General features: G+C 36.7%; 1 protein-coding gene and 1 long non-coding RNA gene across 2 annotated transcripts; both read left to right on the top strand.

The window, feature by feature from the left end:
* Positions 1 to 703: 703 nt before the first annotated feature.
* Positions 704 to 1,843, top strand: LOC113291724. Its single transcript, XM_026541222.1, has 2 exons — positions 704 to 1,150; positions 1,235 to 1,843. Exons 1-2 carry the CDS (start codon positions 704 to 706, stop codon positions 1,841 to 1,843), a joined length of 1,056 nt encoding a protein of 351 aa, XP_026397007.1.
* Positions 1,844 to 4,739: 2,896 nt separating this feature from the next.
* On the top strand, positions 4,740 to 6,798 carry LOC113289944. Its single transcript, XR_003331283.1, has 2 exons — positions 4,740 to 5,971; positions 6,082 to 6,798. It is a non-coding gene; the product is annotated as an uncharacterized LOC113289944 (long non-coding RNA).
* The last annotated feature ends 16,089 nt before the right edge of the window (positions 6,799 to 22,887 follow it).

The following is a 22,887-nucleotide window of genomic DNA, read 5'->3' as shown; positions in this document are numbered from 1 at the left end:
CACAATACTCCAACCAAGTCAAGACACGACGAAAGAACAAGAGCTAGAAGTGGAAGAACAAGAGGTTCCATTCGTAGAAGAACCACTAGTTGAAGAAGAAGAAGCAATGGGTGATGCAAATCGTACCCTCAAGGACTTGGCTTCTCATAGGCTTGATACACAACGATGATTTATCCAAACAAATTCAACCTTCGAGATCAAGCCGGGGTTGATTAGAGAGTTATCGAAGTTTCATGGCATGGCGAATGAGGATCCAAACAAGCATCTCATGGATTTCCATACCATAGTCACGGGCATGCTACCACCGGAGACTAATGCCAATGGTGCAATGTTGAAAGCTTTGCCATTCTCTTTGGTGGACAATGCTAAGGATTGGTTATATTACTTACCGCCTGGTAGTATTACAACATGGAATGGGTTGAAGAGACTTTTCTTGGAGAGATATTTTCCTGCGTCGAAAGCGACTCAAATTCGCAAGGAGATTTGTGGGATGAAACAAAGTGTGGGGGAATCGTTGTATGAATGTTGGGAATGGTACAAGAGATTGGTAGCAAGATTCCCTCACCACCAATTTAGTGACGCAATCATTATCCAATACTTCTATGAAGGTCTCCAAGCAAGTGATAGGAATCTTATTGACGCTGCAAGTGGTGGTGCACTTATGAACAAGACGGTGATCCAATCTAGAGAGTTGATTGAGAGTATGGCAGCAAATTCTCAACAATTTTCAAATCGTGGATCAGAACCACCTACTAAGGGAGTTAATCAAGTTGACGAGATTATTGAATTACGTCAACTAATGAGGAATATGATGGCAATAATGCAACAAATTGCAGCAGTGGTTGTAAAACCATCACGTCCAGCTTATGAGAACGTAGAGCATGTCAATGCTATATTCTCAACTCAGTCGTATGGTATTTACTCCAACACTTACGAGCAAGTTGCAAGTACAAGTTCTGTTTACAACCATCCGAGTGAGTTCCAACAACAAGTGCAACAACCGCAACAACCGCAACAAACCCAAAATTCAGAATTATCAAAGATGATTACTTTGGTGGAGGCTCTAATGTCCGTGGTACAACAAAATCAACAACTAGCAAACTTAAATCAGCTGAAAATGGATAATGCAATTAAGGAGTTGCAATCACAAGTTGGTCAACCACAACAACAACAACCTCAAAATCAAGGGTCCAATATGGAAGAGTTGCTGAAATCTTTTATGCAAAGAACGGAGGGTGCGGTCAAGGACTTGCAAACACAAGTTGGTTCAATGTCCGAGGAGATTAATCAGTTGCATGCACAAAATGGTGAGAAACTCCCTTCCCAACCTCTTAACCCAATAGAGGGTACCAATGCTATTACGTTGAGAAGTGGTACACAACTTGTGCAACCTGAAATTACTGATTCGGGTAAAGAAGAAACCCCAAAGGAACAAGTTTTGGAGGAAAGGGATGATGATTTCCCTCAAACTCCCGAGGTAACTAAATCCAACTCTAAATATCTTGTTTCTACTTACGTTCCTCCTTTACCTTTTCCTGGCAGGTTCGCTAAATCTAATAGGAAGGTGGAACAAGATAGGGATATTTGGGATGTATTTAAGAAGGTCCAAGTGAATATACCACTCATTGAAGTAATTAGGCAATCTTCTCGCTATGCAAAGTGTATAAAGGAATTGTTCACTAACAAACACAAGCTAACGGGTAATGAGGTAATGAGTGTGGGGGAGAATGCTTCGGCGTATCTTCGAAAGAAACTTCCACCTAAATTGAAAGATCCCGGTAGTTTCACTATTCCATGCACTATTGGTAAAACGAGGTTTACAAAAGCTATGTTAGATTTATGAGCTTCTATTAATGTTATGTCTACTTCTATTTATGATGCTTTAAACCTTGGCCCTCTTAAGAAAACCGGCATAATTATTCAACTTGCCGATAGATCTAATATTTACCCGAAAAGGATTGTTGAGGATGTTTTGCTGCAGGTAAAAGGACTAATATTTCCAGTGGATTTCTATGTTTTAGACATGAGTGATGTGAATTCATCATCGTCTACACCTTTACTGTTGGGTAGACCATTTTTAAGTACCGCTAGAACGAAGATTGATGTCCACAATGGCACCTTGACTATGGAGTTTGATGAAGAAGTCATACACTTCAACATCTTTGAGGCGAGGAAACACCCAATCACCATTCAATCAGATTTCCATAATGTGTTGGAAACCGGCTAAGGCGCAGAAAGCAAGGAGATAGTCGGGCTGACGACTTTAAACCAAGCGCTAAATGGGAGGCAACCTATAGGATGAGTATTTCTTGTCTTGTATTTACTTTTTCTGATTTCTTGTCACATTATCATGTAGGATTTCCCACCTCGTCTTTCTTTGGACGATTCAATTTACATTGAGGACAATGTAAAGTTTAAGTGTGGGGAGTGGTTAAGCATTTGCATTGTAAAATTTTTAAATTTTCCGACTTTCGTGTAAATTAGTGAATAAAAAAACTCCAACTTATAGTTAGTTTAGAGTCACATAGTATACATGTCGCTAAGATTACATCGAGATTCTCGTAAGAGTGACTGAACTTAGAGATGACAGAGAACATGATCGGGTTTCTTACTTGTATGAGAGTTAAAGTTGGATTTAACCATCTCAGTGGCAAATGAGGTGCAGACTGAATTCGGTATTAGAGTAGTGGTCCCCTATAGTGGAGACTACCCGTGTTACATCATGAGAGACACCGACCTTCACTTCTGTGTACCTGTCTAAATATGTGCTTTTAGAGTGTGTGTCACCGTACGTAAACTCCGGGTAGAATGGTGAGATACCCAACCTCCCACCAATAGAAGCACTATTTTGATCTCTTGAGTGCTATTTTATCAATCATGATAGTGACATCGAATTGATAACTTACACACCACTTGTAATCTTGTTTGCAGTTAGCAACATCCACTTAATCTCTCTCTACATCAACAGATCCATAGAAACACCATCATCATCAACAAGAGGAGCATCACAAATTCGAAGGAAAGTTGAAGATGTTCAAGGTTTACAAGCAACGGTACAAAAATGAGCAGATTTCATATTCAAGTAAAGCAACAAGACAACTGGAGCAGAATTTTTACAAGTTGAAGACTATTATACAAGAGTGAAGATTATCAAGATGAGAGTTCAAGAAGTCTATGATATTGAGACATACAAGTTGTGAAGAATCGAGCGGTAAAGTACTTACACCATGGCCTTTGTACTTGCATTTTTATTTTATCTTTATTTTGTATATGTATTATTTTCTCTTGTCTCAAAAAAAAAAAGAAAAAAAAAAACAAGAGAAAAAATTTAGGTTCATCATTAGTTTTAATATTTTGTTTGTTTTCATTTTGTATTTACTTTATTTATTTTACATCTCACATGGAAACTACTCCTCCTTACGCAATGCTCCGAAAACCATATGTATATGTAGTAGAACTACACATTAATTCTCCCCATTTTTGTCAATAAAATTGGCAAAGGTACAAGAACGGGATCCTAATGAAATTTCCGAGAAGAGACGTTTCATAGACTAAAATAAAAAAACATACCAACTTAATTTAGATGCAATCATAAGGCCGAGGTTAAATGCATTCATCAAGGAGTTTTAAGATACAAGATAACCCCTATAAAATTCCACAACAGCACACCCCGCAAGATATTACCATTAAGCACAAGTTTAAAAGAACTCTCCCCCATTTGATGTCATTCCCGAAAGAACAACAAGAGCGACTTTACTTTCGAAAGAAAAGAAGGATTTTTAATTGGACACCAAAAACCATAGGAATGATTTTCTATATCCAAAACTCAATCAAATTAATCACAAGTAAACCCATGATTAATTTAATTGGAATACGCAACTAAATCAAACCACAAAAGTGATCAATTTAATTGATTGTGCTCAACATAAGTAAACTTACGGAGCTACGACTAAGGTAATCATACGGAGATGACTAACTTAATCGTCCACATACTCAACATAAGTAAAACCTTACGGAATATACGACTACATCAACCAATAGAACATGATTTGTATAACCATTCATATACTCAACACAAGGACTTGTGGAATATATGAATACTCAACTAGACTAATTACAAGAGATCCTATAATTAATCTAATTGGAAAACACAACCAAACTAATCACCGAAGTAATCAATTTAATTGTCAATTGTTTTGCTCGACAAAAGAAGACTTTCGGAGCAAATAACTAAATAACCAACCAAGATGATTAATTTAGTTCAAAGATGCTCGACATAAAGTACCTTACGGAACAACCAACAAAGTTAATCACAAAATAATCAACTTAGTTGTATCATGCTCGACATAAGACACATTACGGAGCCTCATGATAGGTGTTGTAAAACACCTAATTTTATATCTAGTATTTATGCTTTCTTTGTGAGTTTTCATATAACTTATGTATCTTATGTGTGAGTTTGAGTTTATTAGGTGTTATGGAGTCATTATGAGCAAAATAAGGAGAAAACGTCCATTTGGAGCGTAAAGGGGTGAGAGCATTGTTTTATGAGAAATTGCTATTTGGAGCGGGCTAGAGTGCATGAGAAGGAGGTGAATAATTAAATTCCAATTCTTCGCAACTGACAGTTGAGCAAAGAAGCAAATAGGCCTTCGGTTTCCTGAAACCGACTAGCCATTTCTGAACAGGTGGCCCTTATCCTATCAGCTGGGGTGGATAAATCCAAATTCCTACAAAATACCTAAATTTCAGAGAAGAAAATCATTAACTCTTCTTCTTTATCGACCCTGTCTGTGAGGGCGGCACCATGTGAGATTCAGAGACGAAATTGGTATGGGTTTTGAGTATGTTGTTACAGCTGATGACTAAGAAGAATTGAGGAACCAGAGAGAGGAGAAGATGGATTTGTTGATGTTCAGTTTAAATGGAAGAGAAATCAGGCGAGAACATGAGTTATTGCTGTTGATATTTAGGGTTTCATGGAGATGAAGATTTGGTAGTTGATTCAGAGTTTAAAAGACTAATTGCGGATGAATTACAAAGGGGTTAAACTCAGATTGAGTTTGGATTGATAACTGAAGATGATAAGTTAAAACTGTTGCCACTGTTGTTGTTGTGTTGATGGAACCAGGGTTTTGAATCTGGGTTGAAATTGACTGAAAGTGTTCGAATCTGAAGAATGGGTTTGGTTGAATGGAACTGCAGACGGAAAAACAAGGTATAATCGAGAATTTGAGATGTTGTTGCTCAGTAGGTACTGAAAATGATGGTAGAAGCTGGGTGATTTTCATGGGTCAGGTGGAATTGATGTTGCTCAAGTGTTGAAATAGATGAATGTCTAAGACAGGTACAAATTGCAGGTGGCAGTGGCTCTGATTAGAGCAGTTGTTGGTGGTTCAGGGAAAGGAGGAGAAAATGAGTTGTTGGTGGTACAGAACTGAAGCTGCAAAGTGGTTGAAATTGGAGTTGTCATGATATATGAGAAGGTATGGTGGTGTTAGCTCAAGCTTGAGTTGCGGAATGGAGATGAATGTATGACTGCAACAGCAGGTGGTACTAATATGGCTTGAAATAGAGCTACAAAGAATAGGAATTGGTATTGCTGCTTGAGGTGTGAGCTGGAGGTCAAAGCAATGAATCTCAGATAATTTGAGAGGGGTTTGATTCAGAGATTGCAGGCTGGTATAGATGTAGTTATGGTGGTGTTTGCATAAGCTGAGAAGCTGTAAATGGAGTAATGGTTTCAGGCAAGAAGCTGCAAGGGAAGCTGCAATGGAACTGATGCTGTTGTGCGGTGTTAAATGGGATAAGTTGAAAACTGGCTCGGCGACAAAGAAAAGAGAATTGAAGGCATTTGAGCAGCATAGTACATGATGTTTCTACAATGACTTTGAGGTGCTGTGAAGAACAGTTGCAAGCTGGTGATATTGATGCTTGTTGTGAGCAGTAGAAGAAGAATAGGAAGCTACAGGTTGTACTCTAGAGTTATTGACCTGCAGTTCAAGTTGTTGCAGGTGGTAATTGGTGGTTGCGGTCACTGAAGCTGAGTTGAAGTCCTAAAGTATCTAAACCATGTTGCAGGTGGCCTGTGATGGTGCAATGGTTCTGGTAGCTGATGGCTTTGAAGTGTTGGCTGCAATGGACCAACTGGGAGTGTGGCAGAAGTATGGCAAGAGACGAAGCTGCTGGTGGAGTATGGAGTGACAGAATGGTGGTATTACTGATGATGAAGCACAATGATGGTGCAACATCAGGTTATGGCATGTGCAATGTTGCAAAGGCACATGCCTTGACAGCTTTGGCTTAAAACTAAAACAGCTGAGTTAGTTTCTGACTCAGATCTGAACCTGACTCACCCATCTAACTCATAGATTGTGTTGACCGGTTGACCAACTGTGACCGGTGACTGGTTTGACTTTCTTGGTTACCTGAGGCGATTTCCGATGACTTTTACGGCAGATTTCCGGCCACTGCATCAATTCTCCGGCGACATATTTTTGGCAAGATTTTTACATGGGTTTCTCGCACACGTGGTCTTGTTGGACCACTTGGACTTTGGGCTTTGAAGACCTAGTTTTGGAAAGATGAAAATCTACAAAAGGGAAAGTTTCTACTTTCTTGATATCACGTATTTTTCTATTGGGAGCTTTGGAGAACGACGACTAGGGTTTGCTTTCATTTTTATTCTTCTTCATTTTTATTATTGATTATGATGAACTCAAAAGATATGAGTAGCTAAACTCATATTATTTGTTATGGGATAAAGTGGATTTCACAAATGATATTTGCATCTATGAATTAGTTTTGTCTCAGTAATTTATTGTTTATGGTTCACAATTAATAGTGTTATATAGTTTGAATGCTTGTTTAGTCGAGTCCGGAATCGATTGAGTTTGCCTTCATCCTTATTGCTAGTTCAGGGTTTTCAATACGAAAAAGTTGTTTATTCCTGATTCTAAGTAGCATAATGTGGGTAGTGCTTGTAGTGATATATCCTACTAGTCACAAGTGAATCATCACTTTTGTTAAAACGGATTAGTGCTTTTATACGTTCGTTTGCATTGATTAGTCTTATTCCATATAACTTATTGCTTTTAGGGAGTTAAACTTGATTGTGCTTTTACACGTTAGGTTGCTTTCTAGGAAGAATTCACATATACATCTTTTAATATGGTTGTGATGAAATCAGGTAATTAGTGGGATATTCTTGCGATCAAGGTATCCTAGGACTTTCAGTAAATGAGAGATTAAAATATCAATTCTAGTCATTGATGAAAATACATGTTTGTGAATGATACTATCCCGTGACCAATATCTTCTTCTATTGATTATTCCAATTATTTACTTTGCTTTCATTTATTTTTATTGCTTTGATAAACAAAATCCCCTTGGTTACTTAAGAATCTGAAAATTGCATAATAACAATTGCCTCTATGTGGAAAGGAACTCTTTCTTACCACGTACTTCATTTATATTAGTAAAGTGAGAAAGTGAAATTATTTTTGACGCATACGACAGCGATCACCTCACGGTAATACAAAAAGAATGGATCAATGAAGATCAATATCGTGGAATGCATACAAGGATCTATTCTATCTTTCCATCACTATATGCATAATGACATAATAGACTTTATCCTTGTCACACAAAAGATTTTACCCTATTTTCCATCAAATTCATGACCGAATAGGGATAACTTTTGTATTTGTCAAAAGTCCATTCGTCCTTTCATCAATACTAATACCAATTTATGAACGACTTTACTTTTGACAACATATGGGACCTTCAAGTTCACGGACGCAAACAATACATATCTCATAAAAATATTGCAATACTTCAAAATCAAACAGATTAATACTGCAATAACATCATCCTCCAAATATTTTTAGAATTTAATACCAATAAACCTAAAAAAAAATAACACAAGAAGATGAAAACCAAAATAGCTATGTGTAGTCACAATCATCGCTATTGAAAGCACTAGTTATTCTTCCAACTAATCCAAAAGGAAGACATACTAGGCAACAATCCCTTTGAGAAATTCTTTATCGTTCCCGAACTCCTTGTTATCGACAGCCATCGGGACATAAGGTTCACGGAGATAAGTGTCAATACCTCCGAACTGTCTTGGCTGAAGAGGTCGAATTAGAGTCCTCTGAATTTCCAAAGATTTAGACACGAAAGTCTTTATTTCACAAATCTCCCTTCTTATTTCCTTTAACTCATCAAGAATATTAGAAAACTTCTGAGAGTTAGAAGGAACATCCCTGGGTTTTCTTGTATTCCTTCTATTTCTTTTCAGGGACTTAGAAACAGAAGATTTCTCTTTTTCCTTGATTGATGGCTTAACAATCATGTTGACATCCTTTCCATCTGATGACATGGTGCTTTGAGAACAGTTATGAACAACTGGATTTGTGTGATGGAATCACTTAACTCAACAAGCAGTCTTATAAAGGATGTCGAAAGGAAAAAGGAATGTAGGGCTCGAAACCTATTGACAGGTTCGCATACGCCCAACTCTAAAACCCTATAAAGAGTAGAATTTTCGATAATAAACCTTTCTTTTATTTGATAGACAAAAAATAATAAATCTAAGAAAAGAAGAAAAAACTTTTCTGAAGCCTGGATCAACACTCAATCTTGTTTCTTTTCGATCAGGCACATGAGACAAGATTTTCCTAACAACACAATCAAGTTGTGTTGCGATGAACAACGATTTTTCCATCTTTTTCCTCATGGGAGGAATCCTCTGATCTCTGTTTATCAAACCTATTTGACCATATTTTCTTTTCAAATGGTCTTATTCTATCCCTGGAAACCAACTTCTTAGACGAAGATAAGATCCTACATACCTCGGCGGTCTTCTGAGCAAGTTTCAGATTTCTTGCTAATCGATCTGCTCTTCGTTAAAGTTTGCTTGCGTGCCTTATTTGGTGCTTGTATTTGTAACACCTTGATAGTTCATGTCCCTTCATCGAACAAAACGAGCACGTCAATCTTGGACAGTAATCAGGCATCTGAGATATGCAAGCAGCTAGACATACAGTTGATCCTGAACCATCATTGATAGGGTTTCCAGTTACCGGATTCAGCGAATCTTCCAGCTTGATTGGGTTTCCTTCTTCTCTGAACCCATTGAGGTTGATATATGCATTGCTACAAGTATCAAAATCGATGTTTTCACAAAGAAGTCCTACACTTGATTTTCTATCTTCATCAAAATCATAGGTTTCAGACATTTCATCAAGTGTTACAGCTAGACCTTTGTTCCCAGTGTATTTTCTACAATTTGGGCATTCGTTAGCAAAATGGCCAAAACCCTTACACTTAAAGCACTGAGGCATGTCCTCGTCATCAGCCTCGTTAGCATCCTTGTTTTTAGGAGGTATGCGACCGTGAGGTTTGTCTGATGACTTAGGTTTGTCTCTTGAAAACCGTTTACTTCTCTTCATTAGAAGATCCCTAAACTGTCTTGTGATCAAGGAGACGGATTTGTCAAGATCTTCATCCAAAAAATCATCCTCAGACTGATCATCCTCAGAGACATGAACACTTTAGCCTTTGACAAGTAGTTTAGTGTTCTTCTGTGCTTTAAAGAAAACATCCTTACCGACTTTGGATGTATGCTCATGGTCAAAGATCTTTAGCTTTCAAACCAAGGTGTTTCTGGAAAGATTATCGAGGTTATTCCCCTCAACGATGGCATGCTTCTTAGACTCGTATCTAGATGGCAGCGATCTGAGAATTTTCATCACAATATCCTTTTCAGGAATAGTCTTACCCAATGCAAAAGATGCATTAACAATTTCAGACACTTTGTGATTAAACTCATCAAATGACTCTTCATCTGCCATACGAAGGTTTTCCCAATCGGAATTAAGGTTTTGAATCCTTGCTTCCTTTTCACTAGGGTCACCTTCAAAGACGCTTTCTAAGATATCCCAAGCATCTTTAGACCTAGTGCAATTATACATATGGTGTTGAAGACTTGGGGCAATGGCATGTATGATAGCATTTAACCCTTCAGAATTCTGCTTTGCAGCAAGAATCTCGGCAGCATTATATTCGCCAATATTCTTGGGAACATTTACGTCTCCAGCTGCAACAACATGTGCATCATAGCCATTGACAACATATACCCATGATTGAAAATCACGCGACTGGATGAAGGCTCACATAGCAATTTTCCACCATAAGTAATTGAAGCCATCGAAGACTGGTGGTATGTTAGTAGAGATAGCACCTCTGTCCATAGAGTCAGATCGCTACAAACACAGACTGATGAGGTCTTAGTGTGTTTGCATGCTCTGATACCAATTGAAAGAGCGGGGGTCTAACAACAACACCAAATATTTCGCTTAGAAATCTGTATGGACTAACTCCGAAATACTTTGCTAGAGAATCAACTAGACAGTCAGACTCAATCTTGATAAAAGTATCTCAATGAATTAATATCTCTCTCTTGTTTTTGATATTGCTCAAGCTAATAGAAATCAGCGAGTCCTAATCAAACACAAGGAATACTTAGACGCTACCAAAGACCAATGTCCAAGGATCAATCAATATCAATCAACAACCGAAGGTCGGATTTCCAATTGATAATCACAAACACACAACCTGTATTATTTCAATTATATAAAAAATAATGCGGAAATAGAAATAACACAGACACCAGAATTTTGTTAACGAGAAAACTGCAAATGCAGAAAAACCCCGAGACCTAGTCCAGCTTGAATACACATTGTATTAAGCCGTTATAGACACTAGCCTATTCTAAGCTAACTTCGGACTGGACTATAGTTGAACCCCAATCAGTCTCCCACTAATTCAAGGTACAATTGTACTCCCTATGCCTATGATCCCTGCAGGATACTGCGCACTTGATTCCCTTAGCTGATCTCACCTACAACCTAGAGTTGTTGCAACTCAAAATCGCAGACTTGATAATAAACAAATCTGTCTCACAATGAAAAGATTATCAAAGGATAAATCTTTCTCCCACAGAAGAACCCTAGGTTTTTGTTCCGTCATATGATATGAAACCAAGGTGAACAAGAACCAATTGATAATCCGATCTTATATTCCTGAAGAACAGCCTAGATTAATCAATCACCTCACAACAGTCTTACTTGTATAAACAAGAGGACATCGAGGAATCACAAACAATGAGACGAAGATGTTTGTGACTTCTTTATCTTTCCTATCGGAGAACTCTCACGATCTCAAGCCAATCAATAAGATTGTACTCGTACGATAGAAGATGCAAGATCAAATCACACAACTACGATAAAAGTAGTATCGGTATGGCCTCACAATCCCAATGAAGTCTTTAAGTCGTTAACCTGGTTTTAGAGAAGAAAACCAAAGGTTAGAGGAGAATCGACTCTAGCGAGCGCACTAGTATCACACAGACGTGTGGGGATTAGTTTTGCCCAATGCTAGATGTCTCCTTTATATAGTCTTCAAATCGGGGTTTTGCCTTAGGTTCAAAGCAATCAATATTCACTGTTGGATGAAAACCTTATTTAGATTCAAGCTAATATTTCTCAACCGTTAGATCGAAAACTTAGCTTGTCATACACACTTGAGATATACGTTTATTGGGTTTGTGAAAACCGTGCCCAAACGTGTACGTGTATGTTGGTTCAACATAGTAACCCAAAAGGTTAACCATATGAACATTTCATATTAATCTTGTTCTTCTTCACCATAACTAGTTCAATTAACTCAACTGAACTAGTTAGAGAGTTGTTCAATTGCTATGAGATCTTATGTAACTATACAAGACACAATTGAAACAAAGATGATTCGATTCGATTGAACCGGCTCATGAACTTTATAGCCACGGTTTGCATACTGCATTCCTTAGTAATTTAAGTTTCATGTTCAGAGCACATCTTTAGATCATAACCCACTCAAGTACGCAAACAAGTTCGCGGACTTAAGGCAACCGGCAGAGTTTTCCAAACTCAGCAGAAAATCTCGGCAAGGAGACTTCCGCCAGTTCGCGGACTAGGTTCGCGGACTGGTTTCGTGGACTTGTACTCCACGAACGAATTTGGAATCCCAGCAGAAATTCTCATAACAAGAACTTCCGTCTGTTCGCGGACTTGGCAAAGCCAATTCTTCCGGTTTCTCTCAATCAACAAAGTTTGCAAACTTCGGATTAAGGAATAGGACTTATGCACATATGTGTTACCACACAATGCTTATATCCATCATTGGTTACATTGACCTACACTCTCATTCCAACCATTGAAACATTCTTAGAGGACGTTATATAGTTGTTACACTATTTCTCGTCAAAGTGATTGAAACAATATGACTTTCGTCATTAGGTGAAGATAAACCCGATCAAAGCAAAACGCTTTACCAACACATGACTTCGAGATATAGATAGGCGAGATATACTTGGCTCGAAATATCAAATGCGTATGATCCAGTCTATATAGCATACGACTTTTGTCTCATAAGAAGTAGGAGATAGAAAAGATAGACTTTTGAGTGATAGATAAGTTCAAGTCTCCACATACCTTTTTGTTGATGAAGTTCCACGGTTCCTTGAGTAGATCTTCGTCGTTGTATGATGAATCGCCATGAAGTTCTTAAGCTCAACTACATTTTTCTATCCTAGTCCGAGACTTAGCTATGTAGACTAGAAATCAAGACTCATAGTTTTGATCACTAACATTTACAAACATGCTTGATATAGCAACGCATGCGAGGTCGACCGAGCTATGCTCTAACACTTTCATTTCAAGCTTCACTACCAAAGGCATTTTGGTATGATTCTTTTTTAACAACCACCCATTTCATGAATAGGCTTCCTGAAAAGGTACTTCATTTCCAATCTCCATATGAGGTGCTTTTTAATACTTTACCAGATTATTCATTTCTTAAAGTGTTTGGATGTTGTTGCTATCCTAACTTGGAACCTTATAGAGCAGACAAATTGAGTGTTGAATCTGCTAAGTGTGTGTTCTTCGGATATAGACCTATACATAAAGGATATAAGTGCTATGATCTACAAAGTAAGAAGACCTATATTTCTTTTCATGTAAATTTGATTAGGCCTAATCTAGTCCGAAACTATCTTTAGTATACTAAATCAAGAATGCGTTTTGGAAACTAAATTTGATAACTAGCTTGACATACCACGCTAGTGGGTTCGACCAAGCAATGATCTAACAACCATTATTGTGATTACACATAGATATGTCCAACGTTTTTCATCTTCAATGTTTTTAGATTTACTTGTTTAAATTCTAAAGTTTGTTTGGAAGATGATTTTTGCAGTATTAATCTTTATGCTTTTATATATTGCAATAGGTCCACGAGTAATTATTCCATGTTCATCTATCAATATGCCGACACAATGGATATTCTCTTATTGTATGATGATGATATAATTTTGGATTGTTCTTCATCTACACTTAGTGAGCAGGTTATATCCTATCTGATGCAGTTATATCCAGTTAAGGATTTAGGGATTCTGCACTATTTTTTGGGCATAGTCATAATAATTCTCAACAGCTCCAGTTAACACAGAAAAAGTATAAACTTTAGATGCTACAAAAGTATGATCTTCTACACTGCAAACCCTCTAAACCACCTGTTACAAAAGGTCCAAGGTTGTCAGTCTCCACTAGTGTACCCTTAACAGATGCAACTGAGTATATAAGTATGGTGGGTGGTCTGCCGTATACAACTATGACAAGACCTGATATTTGTTTCAGTATGAAGTATGTTGTCCAATTTATACAATCACCTACAGATGAGCACCTGTTATTGGTTAAACAATTTTCAAATATCTAAAAGGTACTCTTGGTTTTGGAGAATTACTATCTGCAGGTGATGTTACTTCAGTTTCACCCTATTCAGATTCTGATTGGGAAGGGTGTCCTGACACTAGAAGATCCACCTTAGGCTTATGTGTTTTCTTAGGCTCATCTTTGGTTTCTTGGTCCTCAAAGAAGCATCCTACGGTTTCAAAATCTTAAACTAAAGCTGAATATAAATCTTTGGTAGTTGCTACAGCTGAGGTAGTATGGATTTCTTTCTTATCGAGTGAACTAATAGCATAGATGGTTCATGTCAGGTCTGTAGTGGTCTGTAATGAGAGAGATGGTCAGGTTGTGTGCGCGTGTTGAAAAGGCAAGGGTACCCAAATATACCTCAAGCTAAAACTTTTCCTACCTATAAGTCTTTTCTCCGAAAGTGATTGTCTATGGACTAAGTCGAGACAATACAACTAATCGGTTCACACTTCGTGTGATCGTCTATGGATACGAGATCGAGACAATACAACAATGAAGTATGTTCACTTGATACAAAGGTTCGGACTTAACCAAACACAATAGGATTGCTTATCAAGTAAATAGGAATTAACGTTTGTGAGATTTACTTTAATTATAATAAAAAAATTATAATGCGGAAATATAAAGTAAATGACACACCAAGATTTTGTTAACGAGGAAACCGCAAATGCAGAAAAACCCCGGAACCTTGTCCAGAATTGAATACTCTCAGGATTAAGCCGCTACACAAAATTACACCAACTTCGTACAGTTGAGACCAAGCAACTAAACCTATAGTTCACCTAGTTTCGTCTGTATTCCTACGCCTCCAACTTATAAATAAGTCACGTACTTGGAACAATTCCTTTGGTTCGTATTCCAAACAGTAAAGGAACAAAAAATCTGTTTGGTATCAACTCTATTCAACCAAGTGATATGAGTCGGACAAATGCTCTTTCGTTTATCTTAACATAAACTCCTGCATCAGGTCCTTAGATCTATCTTATGTTTAATTACCGAAGTAATCGTTTAAGATTAAGCCAACAACACTCTTAATCCAAAGAATTTTGTTGATGCCGATCTACTCAATTAATCAATCCAATCTACCACAAGGATAAACCGGTTATTAATTTGATCCTCTTTTACCAAAACAAGTATTATGCACACCAAAGGTTATAAAACCCAAGTCAGATCTTTAATATCTTCTTTGTCTTCAAATCTTCTTAAATCTTCAATAAAAACCTGCACGCAATCACTTGAATCTCTTGTGATCAATCACGCACAGAACGTAGTCTGTTAAAAATAGATTATCACAAGATCGTCTTTAGAACTAACAACAGTCTAAAGATCCCTGTCGAAATTCTGAACTATTTTGAGTGAATCTTATATCAGAAGAGAAGATTTCTCAAGAATAAAAAAACTAGGTGCAATCAGATTTCAACCACCGTTAGTCAATCAAATCAATGAAAACAAAAGATAAACCACAATTATCTAGTTTCCCACCAACGGTACACGCTAGAGATTCTCAATCCCAAAGAAGACTTTAAACTTAGCGGCCGTAAGAGATTTTGCCTAATTAGGTTACTCTCCTCTCTGAATAGGCTGCTACACCAGTAACAACAACAAAATAGGAAGTCTGTTGTTACGAAGGATTAGTTTGCTAAAAAGGCAAACTTCAAGTATTTATAGACAAAGAAGTTTGGACACCAAGGAATTTCCAAAACCAAAAATATTCTCAAGATATTCATTAAAGCGAAAATTCGATTTTCACAATTCCTGGAAATGCTCTGTTCAAAAATAATGATCGAAATCTCTCGGAAAATCTAATTAGTAAATGCACATTACTAATTCTGGAATTTCCCTACAAAATGAAATTAATAACCTTAATTAAAAGATTCTTAACTTACTTATGTTTCGATCCTGAGATTCTCTTCCCTAAGCCGTTAAGGAATATCTTTGAACAATTAAAGAAATAAACATTCATAGCACGTGTTCAAAGTATGTCGACATCCTTACTTTGTAAGTTCTCTTTCACACTTACAACCTTGAAACCGATTTGCCACACTTCCAAACAAGTTTAGAATTGGTTCATCTGACTTTCAAGAACTATGTGATTGATCAAACCAATATTCAATCACAATCATGGGTTTAACGGTTCTACCAAAACAAGTTTCGGTTCTACCTCCATGTGAGTACTGTGCATAGTCACACTAGCTTTCCAAATTCTGTTGACTAGGTACTAGGATCGGTTCCCCACATATATATGGTATCTAACTTATATGTGTTGCACATGTCCATAGGATCGGTTGCCCTTTGCCTAAAAACGTGTTGCACATGTCCATAGGATCGGTTCCCCTTTATGCTATAAACCTTGTTGCACCCCATACAAGGATCGGTTCCCCTTTGTAATGTATTGCACCTCTTACTAGGATCAGTTCCCCTTTCCCATATTTGGTCAGAAAAAACACAAACCCGATCATACCATCTCAGGTGATTACTTAAGATCGGTTTCACTAATAAAAATCATACCAATACATAATTCAGGCCTTTGTGAATAGTTCTACCAAGAATACAAACAAGTTGTGAGCGGTTATACTCAACCACACATATTGGTTGTTCATAAGATATGCAATGAATAACAAAACCAATAACACCTGGCAATTTCCTTTTCGGTTCACAAACAAGTTTATGAACTTACTTCCTTAGAACACATGTAAACATTGTTCCCTAGGATGAAATCCTCACCTCACACCCATACATAATCACAATAACATTCAAATGATTATGGCGATGTCTTATCTACAAAGTTTAATGGTTGATAAATAAACCTCGTATTGTATTACTTAATACTATGTTTATCTAGAGTTCAAATATGCTTCGCAGTTATGTTTTCAATATGCACGACTTGAAAGATACGTTAGGGAATGAAACAGTTCAAGTCAAATATCACTAACCTCAAGTGGAAGGATGATTGTTGTCGTTGTAGCTCCTTGCTTCTTCACATCTTCAAGACTTCGCAATACTTGTAATGTCTCATATCGTAATACTTTCAAGCTAACCTATACAAAGTTGACTTTAGTACATAATCAAGCGACTCTTAACATGAGTTTTGATTCACTAAAATATGACAACCAAACTTGACATACCAACGCTTGGTGGCTTCAACCGAGCCATGCTTTAACAATCTCCCCCCCTTTTCAATTTTAGTGACAAAACTCTTACATCATATGGATAAACAAATTACAAGAATTCATTACACATCCGCTTTATTCCCGATTCAACAGCACAGTAAAACTGCTTACATTCAATCCTTGAAAATGTCGTTGTATACATTATATTAACAAAGCTATTACTCCCCATAAGGAAGATAGGTAGATATTCAATCCGCACGTCTTTGTTATACCAATTCATATGACATGTTACTCCCCCTTAGTCTGTGCTTTCACTCTTTCGTTAGATAAACGTTCAAGCACCATTGTTCTTTTCCTTAGCGATACCAATCAATATAAAATCAATACCAGTATCACCTGTTTACTCCAAAAATGACAAAGAAACGAAAAAATAAAGGACAACACGAAAAGAATCTTAAAAATCTCAAAATAGACTTGCAAACCTGTAGAGTTAGGCACGATTGTTCCACACATCATGTTCTGATAACCAATATCAAAACCGAAACTACAACTAGTTTTATTTTGATATGTTATCAAGGAAACAATTGTCTGAAACAATTTTTTCCGATTTAGTTTAGCAAACCAAAAATCAATTAAGCACTTTAGTCCCTTTGCTAAACCGATTGTTCAAAAACAACCGCTTAATTCGATAAGACCAAAATAAAGATAAACTCTATTTTTCTCATCAGGTTCTAATTATCCATAAACTTAGACCTTTAAAATTTAAACAAGACAAGTACTAGGTTAGTTAACTAGTATTTCTTGTTAAGGCATTCGATTAGACTTGAATAACCGAAACCTCACTTCGATAAGTCTAACTAAGATCAGAATTAACTTAGTTTCTCTTATCCGGAATCGAATTGGACTAAACAATTCATCTCGTAAACCTTTTTTTTTGTTAAGACATAAACAATTCATACAAACCAAATAAATCAACTTGCATAATTATTCACCTCAACCGGAAGCAATTGAAACGACATAGACATTAAAGCACCGCAATTGCACCGAAATTTTGTAAGCCTAAACGATTGATACCACACAATAAAGCAAGATAACAATAGTTTTTCTTAACCGGAACCAATTGAATCACACATCCACACACATACATGGAATAAACATCAATTATACCGAAATTTTGTTAAGCAAAAGAAACAAATATATATAATATAAACTCAGGCTTTTCTTAAACAGGAAAATAATTGACTAACAAGATTGTTACCTCAAATTTCGCGTCCACTTCTCCAATATGTTTGCATCTTCGTCCAGCGAGAATTGATATCGAAATATCATCACGTTGTCATCCTTATGCATAATCAAAAGAATAACAACAACCCTCAACCTTTACCAGAGAAAGGTTGAAAACCGGTTTTAACAATTGCAAGCACGAGTTGAAAACCGTCGAAACACATATGCTTTTATGCTAAACCAAAACCGATTCAACATATTGTGACTTTTTCACATATTGTTTCTACCAGAACCCCTCATGACCCTTTGATAAAGCCTCCCAACATGGGGGTAGAACTTAATCCTGCTAAACCAGAAAGTCACCCAAATCATAAGGGTTCACAATATATGAGATCGAATATTAAGGTAGTAAAACCGAAATCAAACATCCCATAAACATACATAGCAATAATATAAAAACATTTAAGCACAATCTATGTAAACCGAAAACTATCACAAGAAAAATTACCAATCAAATAATTTTATTCATAATAGTTTTATTCATCAATAGACCAATACAATCAATGAAAGAAATAAAAAATTGATGTCTATTAAACTAGATCAAGTTTTACAGTGTATAACTTAATCTCTAGTGGTGCTCTTGTTGTTCACTGAGGTCTCTTCAGTGTTCAAACATTTAAAGCATGTCACAAGGAACTTTTCAGCAACCACTTTATGTTTCATAAGATCTTCCATTTGAAGCTTCAAGTTAGCAAGCTCACTTTTTGCCTCCTCCAAACTTTCTTTCAGTCCATCTCGGTCTTGCATCAAGGAGAAAAGACTTCTTATGAGTTCATCAAACCCATGCATAGCTTCATGCATACCATCAGTGGAGAACCACTTGGTAGAATCTGAATCATCGATGCAAAGAGACTTATTTCTTCTTGAGATCTATCAGAGTTATGATCAGACACGTTTCTCGAGACAATCTTCCTGATTCTTCAATAAGGGACAAACCCTTAACAGTTTCTTACTTTTCGTGCTTCCCTTCTATCACTCCTTGTAACACTGCGAGTTATGGGAGACATCCTTATCAAGGAAAGACAATAAACCTAAGAGAAGGTTTTGAGACAGGGTTTTTCGAAAATATACACAAATATGTTTTCGAACTTCTCATTTTATTGCAGAGTGGAATCAAAAGATATTCTATAAATATTTTTTTATTGCCGAAAATGTGAACTACCATTAACAAGTGCCCCTTTTTTTTATGTGCTTTTCTCATCCAAAATTAAGAGCACAGAGAGGGATGAGAGTGCACAATTTCGATACAATCTAAGTTGCATCGGAGTAAGCTTTTCCCAGCTTACAGTGAATATCAGAAACATAGTTCATGTTTCTTTTAGGGAATTTCTGCCCAAAATATTTTCTCCCAAGACGAGGTCTTTTCTAACTCTAGAGATATGATCATGTGGAGAAAATGTACTAATGTGAGAATTCTCGGAGATAGCTAAATCTCTCTTAATTCTTTCAATGAGATTTTCATAATATTTTCTCATTCTAAGGACTTCCTTATTGTTCACATTAGTGTGATCATCTGAAACAACTATCGGAAATTCCTGATTGTTTCTTTTGGCAGAGATTCGGTCTTTCCCTTCCTTCTGAAGTCGTTCCTCATCAAAACCAGGACTATTTCGATATGGGTGCGGAGGAACCTTTTCCCAGAAGCGATTATCAACTATTTCTTCTGACTCCTTTGAGTTGATCTTATCGCGATGTGGTATAATATGTCTTTCCACTTAGGAATGATCTTTCAGTTTTTTAAGACACGAAACTTCCTTCAAAAAATTTACCACTGTATGTTGAAGAAGTATAAGTTTCCTGTCAAGTAACGGAAAATTGTATTCCTTACAATCACCATGGAATCGGTTCAAAGTTTCCTTTGGACAAGATTTCGTTTGATAATTAGTAGATCTAGAAGATGGTTTCTCATCCTCTTCTAACTTGATGTAGTTGGGCAAACTACCATCATCTTGATCTATTTCAGATGTGATTAAACCGGTTTTATTCACAGCCTGTAAAAGTCGAGCAAGGAATTTTAGTTTCCTCATCAGAAGAAATCACAACAACATCATTAGTCAGAATCATAGGACGTGTCTCTTTATCTGTAAGAGATTTACCAAGAGCTTCTAGTTTGACAGCAAGATCTAATTTCTCTTTGGCTAGACAATTCAGTTGAATGTCTTTTTCTCTGATCTCCTGTTTAAGAAGATTTGACTCTGTCTTTAAAATAAGTACTTCAGAAGACAGAGATTGTATAGGCTTTAGGAGTTTTATTAACTCTTTATCAGCATCTTCTCTATCATCAGAGATAGACATAGATGTTTTCGTAACTCCAGGGTCATGAGTCAAAGAAGTAGTAACATCTTCAAATTTTGAGTATTTAGACTCTTGAATAACGTTAACTGAATCATACATTAGATTCAATTCTTATAGGTTGGATCGCACCAAACACAGATTGTTAGATCTTTTCGTGTTTGTCTGCTCTGATACCAATTGAACAGGCGAGGGTACCCAAATATACCTCAAGCTAAAACTTTTCCTACCTATAAGTCCTTTCTCCGAAAGTGATTGTCTATGGACTGAGTCGAGACAATACAACTAATCGGTTCACACTTCGTGTGATCGCCTATGGATACTAAATCGAGACAATACAACAACAAAGGATGTTTACTTGATACAAAGGTTAGGACTTAACCAAACACAATATGATTGCTTATCAAGTAAATAGGAATTAACGTTTGTGTGATTTACTTTAATTATAATAAAACAATTATAATGCGGAAATATAAAGTAAATGACACATCAAGATTTTGTTAACGAGGAAAATGCAAATGCAGAAAAACCTCGGGGCCTTGTCCAAAATTGAATACTCTCAGGATTAAGCCGCTACATAAAATTACACCAACTTCGTATAGTTGAGACCAAGCAACTAAACCTATAGTTCACCTAGTTCCGTCTGTATTCTTATGCCTCCAACCTTATAAATAAGTCACGTACTTGGAACAATTCCTTTGGTTCGTATTCTAAACAGTAAAGGAACAACAAATCTGTTTTATCAACTCTATTCAACCAAGTGATATGAGTCGGACAAAGGCTCTTCCGTTTATTTTCACATAAACTCCTTCGTCAGGTCCTTAGATCTATCTTATGTTCAGTTACCGAAGTAATCGTTTAAGATTAAGACAACAACACTCTTAATCTAAAGAATTGTGTTGATGCCGATCTACTCAATTAATGAATCCAATCTACCACAAGGATAAACCGACTATTAATTGGATCCTCTTTTACCAAAACAAGTATTGTGCACACCAAAGATTATAAAACCCAAGACAGATCTTTGATATCTTCTTTGTCTTCAAATCTTCTTAAATCTTCAATAAAAACCTGCACACAATCACTTGAATCTCTTGTGATCAATCACGCACAGAACGGAGTCTGTTGACAATGGATTATCACAAGATCGTCTTTAGAACTAACAACAGTCTAAAGATCCCTGTCGAAACTCTGAACTAGTTTGAGTGAATCTTATATCAGAAGAAAAGATTCTCAAGAATAAACAAACTAGGTGCAATCAGATTTCAACCATTGTTAGTCAATCAAATCAATGAAAACAAATGATAAACACCAACTATCTAGTTTCCCACCAACGATACACGCTATAGATTCTCAATCCCAAAAAAGACTTTAAACTGAGCGGCCGTAAGAGATTTCGCCTAATTAGGTTACTCTCCTCTCTGAATAGGCGGCTACACCAGTAACAACAACAAAAGAGGAAGTTTGTTGTTACGAAGGATTGGTTTGCTAGAAAGGCAAGCTTCAAGTATTTATAGACAAGGAAGTTTGGACACCAAGGAATTTCCAAAACCGAAAATATTCTCAAGATATTCATTAAAGCGAAAATTCGGTTTTCACAATTCCTGGAAATGCTATGTTCAAAAATAATGATCGAAATCTCTCGGAAAATCTAACTACAAAATGAATTTCCCTACAAAATGATTCTTAAATGCACATTACTAATTCTGGAATTTCCCTACAAAATGAAATTAATAACCTTAATTAAAAGATTCTTAACTTACTTATGTTTCGATCCTGGGATTCCCTTCCCTAAGCCGTTAAGGAATATCTTTGAACAATTAAAGAAATAAACATTCATAGCACGTGTTCAAAGTATGTCGACATCCTTACTTTGTAAGTTCTCTTTCACACTTACAACCTTGAAGCCGATTTGCCACACTTCCAAACAAGTTTAGAATTGGTTCATCTGACTTTCAAGAACTATGCGATTGATCAAACCGACATTCAATCACAATCATGGGTTTAACGGTTCTACCAAAACAAGTTTCGGTTCTACCTCCATGTGAGTACTGTGCATAGTCATACTAGCTTTCCAAAATTCGGTTGACTAGGTACTAGGATCGGTTCCCCACATATATATGGTATCTAACTTATATGTTTTGCACATGTCCATAGGATCGGCTCCCCTTTGCCTAAAAACGTGTTGCACATGTCCATAGTATCGGTTCCCCTTTTTTCTATAAACCTTGCTGCATCCCATATAAGGATCGGTTCCCCTTTTCCATATTTGGTCAGACAAAACACAAACCCGATCATACATCTCAGGTGATTACTTAAGATCGGTTTCACTAATAAAAGTCATACCAATACATAAGTCAGGCCTTTGTGAATAGTTCTAC

This window comes from Papaver somniferum, chromosome 6 (assembly GCF_003573695.1).
Source record: "Papaver somniferum cultivar HN1 chromosome 6, ASM357369v1, whole genome shotgun sequence".
Classification (NCBI taxonomy): Eukaryota; Viridiplantae; Streptophyta; class Magnoliopsida; order Ranunculales; family Papaveraceae; genus Papaver; species Papaver somniferum.
This window is presented reverse-complemented; position numbering and strand designations above follow the sequence as displayed.